At 30.0% G+C, this 11691-nt stretch overlaps 1 protein-coding gene across 1 annotated transcript; it reads left to right on the top strand.

The window, feature by feature from the left end:
* The first annotated feature begins 7469 nt into the window (after nt 1–7469).
* On the top strand, nt 7470–9344 carry LOC107012465 (probable (S)-N-methylcoclaurine 3'-hydroxylase isozyme 2). Its single transcript, XM_015212318.2, has 2 exons — nt 7470–8400; nt 8586–9344. The coding sequence occupies exons 1-2, from the start codon at nt 7501–7503 to the stop codon at nt 9183–9185; spliced, it is 1500 nt and encodes a 499-aa protein (XP_015067804.1). The 5' UTR covers nt 7470–7500; the 3' UTR covers nt 9186–9344.
* Nucleotides 9345–11691: the final 2347 nt, after the last annotated feature.

The following is an 11691-nucleotide window of genomic DNA, read 5'->3' as shown; positions in this document are numbered from 1 at the left end:
TTGATGTACTCCTTTTTCAGGAAACAGAGATACTTTGTCATCAATTCTAACCATTCTTCCAAACAAAAGCTACCGCAATTTGTCCAACTGTTGTATCAAGAAAAATTGGATTCCAACCTGCTAGTGGATGGTCATGAGGACTATGCTTTTAGCAGTGTCTAACTTTTCCAACAACCCTAAAAGCACTTGAGAATCAATATCGAATGTAGGTTCGTCAAGAAACAACAGAGATAATGTTATAACATCTATAACAGGTTATCTTAAATACTTCGACTGATAGTGGAATGAAAAATGAAGAAATCAATGAGATTTGGTTTCATCACATATTTTGACCAACAAATAGACAAACTTTTGTGGTCACTGGTGCAAAATATAAAGGAAAAATTAACCTTGCCTCTTAGCCCAGCATTATAGACGGCTCCATAGCCACCTTCTTCAGTGTTATTCGACATGCTGAAGTCATACGAAAACTCCACGGATTTGTCCACATGTATTAGCATTTTTGTAACTTCAAGCTGAGCTTACGAGTAAGTTCGGAGAAAATGATATAATCACAGAATCAAACTATCAATAGTTTAGCTATGAAACTCAAAATAGGGGAATAGTTTAAGTGTTTTATACCTTTATCTCATTATTAAATAATAAATAAAGAAACAATAAGAAGAAAATAAAAAGCTAACTATATATGCCATCACACTAAATTGATTGGTATACAAAATGAGACTTGTCGTTATCACCTAACAATACGTTTAAATGATACGATACAATATATTTAAGTAGTAATCAAAACAAATATTATATTAACTAATAGTATAATACAATACAATAGGTACCAAGTATCAAAGAGGGGTGTCAAAATTAAGCTCAAATGTAAGTAACCTGTCCAAAATTTTAATAGTTGGGCTCAAAATATTTTTAATTAGATTCATTTTAAGAATTTTATAAATTCTACTCAATTTAATCTTTAATTTCAATCGGTTATAAAACTCAATTTACTCAGTCGCACATTATTTGATTACTTAATAATGCAAGATAGTTAAAGGGTCATATTCAAATTCATACAATAAAGTAATTGGTTTAAAATAAATATTGTCATGCTTAATTTACATAAAATATAGTCAAAAGTCATAAAAAAATGTATACATTGACGATATCATATAGTTTGTCAAAAGTCAAAAAAGTATTCATTGATTGTACAGTATGGCTTACATATACGTGAGTTTTACGAATATATATTATGATACAGTCAAAAAATTAAATATAACTTACTATTCATTAAGTATATACTGATTATACATAAAATATATATCGACTATTTAATTTCGAATCAACTCAATATCACCTATAAACAGTAAAATTTTCTCGATATTTTGAGTTTTTCGATTTAAATTCATATTTACAGTACGTCGAACTTTTTTTAAGGCATTTACTTTGATGATGATGCTTCAGCAGAAACATAAGAATGAAAAAGAAAGAAGAAAAGTTAAAGAAGAATAAGATCATGTTTTCGCATTGTTGTTGGAAGTTAGAAACACTTATTTTGAAAGAAAAAAAAACATTTTTCTTGAAAATTTAAGTGTTTAACAACTCAGTAAGAGTGTTTTTACACAAAAAAAATAATTTTCCTCAAGACTAAAATATCTTTTTCATATATACATATTCAACAATATATGTCTTATTAATTAAATAGCATACTTCATAAGTTGGTTAAATTTTATTATTTGTTTTTATATAATAAATATTATAATCTATTTTACGTTTATATATTAGTATATAATATTTTGTAAAATTAGAAAAAAAAGGTAACAAAAATATTTTTACAAGATTCGAATTTTTTTTAATATTGGAGAATTGTTGACGTGACATTTTAATATTAATAAAAAATATATATTATATTATAAGTCACATTATATATCATGTTATGTCTATTGATGGGCATTACATTTGTGTCTCTTTACTCTCATCAATTGTGGAACAAAATGGTCATTAGCTTTTAGTAACTCATGTAACCACCAACTCTTAATTTCATCTATTATTCTATATTTATGTCTTGTAACTTATGTAACATTTGAGCCATTCATATGGCAAATTTACTATCCACGGTCCCGATTCATTGCAAGGAAAAATTCATCACCTAAGTGTAGTCTTCATTTGTGTTGAAAAGGAGAGGAAACAAGAGAAGTACAAGAAAATAATAGAGTGAAAAAGATGAATGGTATTATATTGAGGTTAGTGTAGTGAAAGAGGGAGTTGAGACATAGAACATATTCTAAGTCTTCAACTATATTCACTATACAAAATAGAGTATTATATGTTGAAGGAATGTGTTCTTTTGTGGAGCTTTGGACTCTTCAACTAATCCGGAGTTGTTTGAGTTATACACTGTTGTTGGGTTGTTGTATCTTGGAGGGTACAAGTCAAGAGTTATACTGCTGGATCGGTGTAGATTATGCCGCAGTGAGCTTGAATCTCCTTAAAGAGAGCGAGAATTCATGCCTCAGCCTAAAGATTTGTTTATACATTTTTGTTCATTTTATTTCAACTGTGATTATTATATTTGTGATATATTACAGCATCAGATGCAAATATTACTAATACAAACATTATTAATGCAAACATTACTAATACACTCTATTTAATATTATATTTTTATACTACACTAAACGAATCCTCCTAACTATTCATCCGCCTCAGAGAAGACGGTAACGAAAAAAGAAAAGGAAATTAAAAATAAATGCACTCAAGCGCCGCCCCTATTGGTTTGTTACATGCACAATGATAAGATTGTTCTATTCATATTCATAGTCAGATATATTGACTTATAACTGTCAAAACTTTGAAATAGGATGTTCAAGCTACATTGAAAGCTTGAGACTCATCCATGGCTGCAAAACTAATCTAATGCACTGTGAAAGAATAAATATGTAATATATGTATATACATTATTTCAATACCCCCCCCCCTCAAGTTGGAAGGGGTGTAAGAACTGCCAACTTGTCAAGAACAGCTGCATGTTTAACACCAGTGAGAGCTTTGGTCAGGACATCTGCAAGCTGATCAGAAGTAGGCGTGTGATGTAAAGAAATGAGACCTTCATTCAACTGATTTCTCACAAAATGGCAATCTACTTCAATATGCTTGGTCCGTTCATGAAAAACTGGATTCTTTGCAATATGTAAAGCTGACTGGCTATCACAATAGACAGCAATAGGAGTGGAAAAAGGGACAGTAAGTTCCTTGAGAAGTCTATCTAACCATACCAATTCACCAACAACCTTCCGGATGGCCCTATATTCAGCCTCAGCTGAGGACAAGGAGACAGTCTCCTGTTTCTTAGATTTCCAGCTAATGGGACAATTTCCAAGAAGAACCAAGTAACCACTAACAGACCTCCTAGAATCAGGACATGAAGCCCAGTCAGAGTCGCAAAAAGCTCTGATACCATGTGAAATTAGGTCTTAGGCCTAACTCACACCCCAAAAGCTAGCTCGAAGGGAGGAGGATTGCCCAAGCCTTATAAGGAGTCCACCCATCTCATTAATTACCGATGTGGGACTTTTTGTCATTCTTTAACACCCCACCTCACGCCCAGTGCTTAGCATTTGGCGCGTGGGCAATTTTGATTTTGGGGATCCCAACTTCGGGTGAGACGGGCCCTGCTCTGATACCATGTCAAAACTTTGAAATAGGATGTTCAAGCTACATTGAAAGCTTGAGACTCATCCATGGCTGCTTCTCTTCTGATGTTGCATCAAGGATGAAGAAGAGAGAAAGAGGAACTGTAAAACATTATTTGTGAGGATGTGAAAAACTGATTCATTCCTTCTGTATGTGTACATTTATAATAGATGATATGGAAAATATCTAACAAACTATCTAACAAACTACAACTGTCAATTAACTAACTAAGTAACCAACCTAACTAACTAAGTAACCAACTTAATCAGTAAGTAAACTAATCTATAATCTAATGCACTGTAAAAAGAGTAAAAATGTAATATATGTATATACATTATTTCAATACCCCCCCTTAAGTTGGAAGGGGTGTAAGAACTGCCAACTTGTCAAGAACAGCTGCATGCTTAACACCAGTGAGAGCTTTGGTCAGGACATCTGCAAGTTGATCAGAAGTAGGAGTGTGATGTAAAGAAATGAGACCTTCATTCAATTGATTTCTCACAAAATGACAATCTACTTCAATATGCTTGGTCCGTTCATGAAAAACTGGATTCTTTACAATATGTAAAGCTGACTGGCTATCACAATAGACAGCAATAGGAGTGGAAAAAGGGACAGTAAGTTCCTTGAGAAGTCTGTCTAACCATACCAATTCACCAACAACCTTCCGGATGGCCCTATATTCAGCCTCAGCTGAGGACAAGGAGACAGTCTCCTGTTTCTTAGATTTCCAGCTAATGGGACAATTTCCAAGAAGAACCAAGTAACCACTAACAGACCTCCTAGAATCAGGACATGAAGCCCAGTCAGAGTCGCAAAAAGCTCTGATACCATGTGAAATTAGGTCTTAGGCCTAACTCACACCCCAAAAGCTAGCTCGAAGGGAGGAGGATTGCCCAAGCCTTATAAGGAGTCCACCCATCTCATTAATTACCGATGTGGGACTTTTTGTCATTCTTTAACACCCCACCTCACGCCCAGTGCTTAGCATTTGGCGCGTGGGCAATTTTGATTTTGGGGATCCCAACTTCGGGTGAGACGGGCCCTGCTCTGATACCATGTCAAAACTTTGAAATAGGATGTTCAAGCTACATTGAAAGCTTGAGACTCATCCATGGCTGCTTCTCTTCTGATGTTGCATCAAGGATGAAGAAGAGAGAAAGAGGAACTGTAAAACATTATTTGTGAGGATGTGAAAAACTGATTCATTCCTTCTGTATGTGTACATTTATAATAGATGATATGGAAAATATCTAACAAACTATCTAACAAACTACAACTGTCAATTAACTAACTAAGTAACCAACCTAACTAACTAAGTAACCAACTTAATCAGTAAGTAAACTAATCTAATGCACTGTGAAAGAATAAATATGTAATATATGTATATACATTATTTCAATAATAACCCTAGATATAAAGAAAAATTTATTGAAAGTGCCTCTGCAAATAAATCTTATAAAATAAATCTAATTTAATCAAAATTTTAATGTGAATTCTGAACATTGAACAAAAAAAAAAGGGTCAAGTATGCTTATTCCTTAAGAAATGGGGGCAATATTTTCTTTTTTCTATGATCAATCTATATAAAATGAGAAAAATAATGTTAAACGTGAGTTTGACCTGTTCACTTTAAGTACAGTTCTTAGCTTTCTTTTCTTCAAATTATTTATCGGTATGCCAATTAAGAATTATGTGCTGACAAAAATATTAAGTGATATTTTAAAATTCATCTCAACTTTATTGAACATAGTACATTCAAGTACACAATATTCGCACTATCCGAAAGTAGCGAATACAAGTAAAATTATTACTCCTAGTACATTATTAATTGTCATATTTTTTATTTTAGAATTAAATTATAAAAGTTTTGACAAATATTTTAAGATATATTATTTTATCATATTAATATATCAAAAATTGTAATGTATAGTATTTCTCGTATAATTTTTGAATATCTAAATTTTTTGTGTAAAAAATTGAATTAATGTAATCTAATTTAATTTTAAATATACATTAAATTAACTTTCAAAAAGCGCAACATGACAAATATAAATGAACGAAGGGAGTAGATGCTTGCATGTTAACTTAGCCACTATCATTAAAAATAAATATTTTTTGCCTCCTCCTTTTTACACTATATTAAGAAATTATAGATATAAAAAAATTATTGCTTTATTTCTTATTAAATTTAAAAATTTATAAATAAATATGAACACTTTTAAAAGAAATTAATTGCAAAGATAATATAGATAAATTTTGATTAATATTTCTTGATTTAGTAAAATAAAAGTTAATCAATTTATTCTTTTTCATTCTGCTTAAAAATATTGATAATTATTATTTGGAATTTAAAAATAGTTGAAAACTTATTTTATTTTATTTTTAAAAGGGTGATTCTAGCAAAATAATAATAATAATAATACATTATTAATTATTTTTTTCTTATCATTCATGCACAATAAGAAAAGTGTTAATAAAGTCAGTATAATTTTTTTTTTTACCCGGAAAACACTCATGCTTATTGAAATTACTTATTTTCTATGCACGTTTAGACTCTCGAAACTAGTAGCTTGCTTGGTTGTTAAGTATTATTTCATAATGTATTATATTATATTATTATAATAAATATGTTATTTGTATAATTACTTTTTATTATTACATAACTGTCATATAGCCATAATTTGAAAGATAAATCTATAAAAAGTAGAATATTGAACAAAGTTTCTATAAAAAAGTAGAATACTGAATAAATTTATAAAAAAAGTTTTTACTTGTCATTATTTAATTTGACTATCAATTAAGAAATATAATTATTGATATACGTATTTTGTCACACTTTACTATTAATTGATATTAATTATTAAGTCTTAAAAAATAATATTTATTGTTAAAGATAGAATTAAAAAAAAGGTCCTTTTTTTATATATATCAAAAGTAACTAACTAAAAAGAAAAGTATATTCTAAGAAAAAGTACCATATGAAAATGAATTTGAGGAGTATTTAGGAAGTAAAGTCACCTATATGTAGATGGACATGTAATGTAAGTCAACTTGAATTATTTGTAGTAATATTCTCTAGTTCAACATAAGTAATAAATATAAATAAATTATTAAAAACGTGACGAGATATTAATTATATAATAATTAATCAATATATACTTTTTGACACTTCTAAAAGTATAGGTAATTATTATTTGGAATTTTAACACTCGAAAACTTTTTTAAAAAAAAAGGGTAAATCTAGTAAAATAAATATATAGTGATTAATAATAATTTTTTAAGTTTTTAAAAAAATCATTCATTTTGAACTATAATATTCTTTTTTAATCCTAAAACTCTCGTCATTTTGCTCCCTTACACTTTGTTTGGATGATTATTACACATTATTTTATAATGTATCGTATTATATTATTTTAATGAATTTATATATGTATATCTATCAAACTATATATAATTATATATCTGGCAATCAAGATTGGGAGAGGGAGGAGAGAGACGAGCAAGAAAGGGCAGAGAGGAGAGAGATACTAATTGTATTTGTATATCTGTCATATAGTTGTATATGTATAATTTGTAATTATATATGTAGATAAGAGGAGAGAGGAGAGAGAGATGACGTAATTATAGCTATAATTAATTCAAACTATAACTATATTATTGAATTAACCAGTATATATTTATTTATCCCCAAAAAATATAATATAAGAGAAGTTCACTGATTTTTTTTTTCTAAAAAATGGAAGTGAAATCGTATTAGGGGTTGGTGAGTATGACAACTTGGAACATTTTGGTGTTATATAATATGTGTATTGACCAATTATGAAATATCTTCTCAATATACTTACTTGTGTTGATTTAATGGAGTATTATATGCTGCCACCATTCTTTCTTATCTTCATTCCATTATTGTTTCTCATCATTAAACAACTCATACCAAAATCTGTAAATCTTCCACCAGGTCCTCGATCATGGCCTCTCTTAGGAAATATTCTCCAAATTGGGAAAAACCCTCATATTTCACTGGCAAAATTTGCCCAAATTCATGGCCCATTGATTTCTGTCAAGCTGGGAACTCAACTGGTTGTGGTAGCTTCGTCCCCTGCTTCTGCAGCTGAAATCCTCAAGACTCAAGATCGTCTTCTATCAGCCCGGTCTCCGCCCAGTGTTGCTCCATATGAACTCTCTGTTATTAATCAACACTCGATTGTCTTTTCGAGTGATTTGAGCAATCACTGGAAGTTCTTGCGGGCATTTTGTCGAACACATCTCTTCTCACCCAAAGCGGTAGAGTCACAGACTGCTCTCAGGGAGAAAAAAGTATCGGAAATGATACATTTTCTTAGGTCCAAGAAAGGAGAAACTGTGATGATATCTGAAATTCTGTTTGGTACCATTTTAAACACGTTAGGGAACCTTTTTTTCTCAAAAGATTTATGTGATTTGGATTATGAAACAAAAACCAGTGAAACCAAACGTGTTTTTAGGAAATTTATAGAATTGGGAGCTATGCCAAATATATCAGAATTCTATCCTTTATTAGAGGCTCTGGATTTGCAGGGATTGAGTAAGCAGACGAAAATGTATCAGAATCAATTGATCAACATCTGGAGTGATATTGTAAAGGAAAAAAGACAGGCAATTAACCGTCATACCTCGGATTTTTTGGATGTCATGATTGATAGTGGATTCTCAGATTTACAGATCAATATCTTACTGACAGTAATTTCTCAATCTTTTGTATACTTTGGTTTTAAATAGGCGATTTGATTTCTCAGACGGTCACTCAATTAATAGTAACGAAGTTGAGTGACAATATGAGAAATCAACCGGAGAAAATTTGATGTGAAATTTTTAGTCAAAATTAATTCAGGCTGACATGACACAATCCTGTTGATGAATTTCAGGAATTAATGGGTGCAGGATCTGACACCACAACCTCAACAATTGAATGGGCAATGACTGAGTTGCTGAGGAACAAGGGCGCTATGCACAAACTTCAGGCTGAGCTTACGATTAATTTCAGGGAAAATGATATAATCACAGAATCAAACATCACTGAACTTCCATATTTGGCTGCTTGTGTCAAGGAGACATTGAGAATCCATTCGCCTACTCCCTTCTTGATTCCTCGTCGTGCACCTGAGACGTGTAAGATCATGGATTACACCATCCCAAAGAACTCGAAATTGTTTGTGAACGCTTGGGCAATAGGGCGTGACTCAAACACTTGGGAAGATGCATTATCTTTCAGGCCAGAGCGATTTCTCAACACTAATGTGGACTTCAGGGGTCAAGATTTCGACTTCATACCATTTAGTGCAGGGAGAAGAATATGCCCTGGCTTAGGTTTTGCTAGACAAGAAATTCAATTGATTTTAGCTAGTTTGATCCATCACTTTGAGTGGTCACTTCCAAATGGTGAGGATCCAATGCAGTTAGATATGGAAGACAAGTTTGGTGTTACTATACAGAAGGAGAAGCCTCTACTCATTGTCCCTATGTAATATGTATATCTTTTTTTTTTCTCTCTCCATATGCAACATGTACCTTCACTTACAAATAAAAACTATACTATTATTCCTATATCAGGTGTGGATGTAACTGATTGTGAAATGAGTGTATTTATGGTATATGTGGGATGTATATATGGTGTATTTTTGTGATTGTATGTCGTATATATTATTACTACTGGACTTACGTATCGTTTTAGTAAAATGTTTAGGAATAATATTGAATAGCGTGTATTAGTTATCCGAATTAGTTATCACTTTCTGGGCGAGTAATATTGGGCCTCATAACTCAACTAAGCAATTCCATGAGGCCCATCTAGCGCAGTTTTCCTTTTTTACCAAGTAAAATTTTGACACACATATATCACTTGATGACTCTATCATAGCCTATTTTGTAGGAAAAATTATAAGTTGATGAAAAATAATTTCAACCCGTTTGACACCAATAATATTTGGGAAAAAATTGGAAAGTGATGCTTAGTTATATATTTGCCTAGTTCCCAAAAAAACTAGTATTTGGAATTGGGACATGTTCTAATATTTGAGAATTTTAAAATATTAAAAAATTATCCCAAGCTTCTATATTTTGTAAAAAAAAATACTCATTATTTATTAAATTCAACTAATATTTATTACTATCTCATTTGGAAAAAAATTTGATTCTAATTTAAGTGATAAAATTGAGAAAAAAAGAACAATTTGTTTTAATTGATTATATTTATAATCGAACCAATGACAAGTTTAAATATGCAATTAATGTATTGCTCTTGCATATATTGTTATTTCATTATTTATTAAATTCAACTAATATTTATTACTATCTCATTTGGAAAAAATTGAATTCTAATTTAAGTGATAAAATTGAGAAAAAAGAACAATTTGTTTTGATTGATTATATTTATAATCGAACCAATGACAAGTTTAAATATGCAATTAATGTAGGAAAAATTACATAAATTAATACATTTTAAAAAATAATTATTGATTTTAGCGATACTTTTTGTTTATTATCATTATAACAATATTGTAATAAATCTGTAATATGTATTAAAAGTGAATTATGTATTCAATATATGTGAATTATAATTGTTTTTGAAATATATTATGTTTGTTTGGTAAAAAATTGTCTCATTGTATTAAAATGTGTGATAAATGTATTATTTATCATTAAAACTTGTATTATATGTGATAATAAATTATTTTTCGTAATATGCATTAAACTTTCAGAATACAAATGCAAAATAGTTATAAAATACAATCCTTTCTCGATCTCGCTCGTTTCTCCTCCTAATATATACTCATTTTGATACATATTGTAGGCTTGTATTTTGTATTTTTTTTCTCCAAAATTCACGAAAAAAATATAGATATACAAATGTTAACAAAACAAAATATTGTAATGAATTGTAATTAGTTAAACTATAGCTATAGCGTCCTATTTAAGGGTGATAATGTTTGTTATTTTTAAAAAATTTCCCAATTTATCTTTTTTTGAGTTATGAACATGAACTTGGAGAAAAATAATTTATTCAGAATATCATAAATCTTGAATAATTTCAATAACTCTCCACTACAAGAAACTAGATAGAAAGTGAAAAAGCTATTCCTACATAAATTTGACTATAAGTTCTACTTAAACATGATTTAGATAAACTAAAACAAGTATCAAATCCTAAACAATATTTAAATATAACCCCTAGTACAACGTCCATATGAATTAGTCTTTCAACAAATTAAAATTCTAATCTCTAATACATCTTTGAATAAGAGCTTCATTACTCATACTAAAAACTTAATCAATAATACATATAGAATAATAGGAGGGACATTTTAGGTGGCTGCCAATTGCAATGGAACTAGCTAGTTCAAAATAGATGCAGCTAGAAAACAGTAAGAGTAGTCATCATCAACAATTAAAGCCTCCCCCAATAGTTTTCTCCATACTCTAGCAATATATTTTAGTTTCTCCCCTATTTTGTTTGATTCCTTGACAATGATTGACATTTTATGTGGAAGCCAAGAGGCATATGTTTAGGAATTGCATGTATATATGTCCACGGAGCTTGGAGTCTACCCTAAAAAAAGGATTTAGCAGCAATAATATAATTATCGTTATATTATATCCAGTAACAATAATGAATATAAGTATTTATAATCAATACTTTACAAATATCGTTAAAAACTTTAAAGAGACTCTAAATGCAATATCATCAACTCAATTATCAAAATTTATTATCGTTAAGTATTTTGTGGTTATAGTGTTATTTCAAGTACAAACGCGTTTTCTTTTATTACCTACATAAAATTTTCTTGAAAGAAAAAAATCATGCTTGAATTTATTGTATATGGAGAATTTTTTTTTTAGTATAGAAGATCAAAATTAATGATCTTAAGCTAATTGGTAGGTTAGTTCAAAATAATGTTAAATAAAATTCATTGGATATATTCCCTAGGGGTACCTCTCACGAGATATTATGCATCCATCTATAATTAGATCATG

Source organism: Solanum pennellii, chromosome 3 (genome assembly GCF_001406875.1).
Source record: "Solanum pennellii chromosome 3, SPENNV200".
Taxonomy (NCBI): Eukaryota; Viridiplantae; Streptophyta; class Magnoliopsida; order Solanales; family Solanaceae; genus Solanum; species Solanum pennellii.
This window is presented reverse-complemented; position numbering and strand designations above follow the sequence as displayed.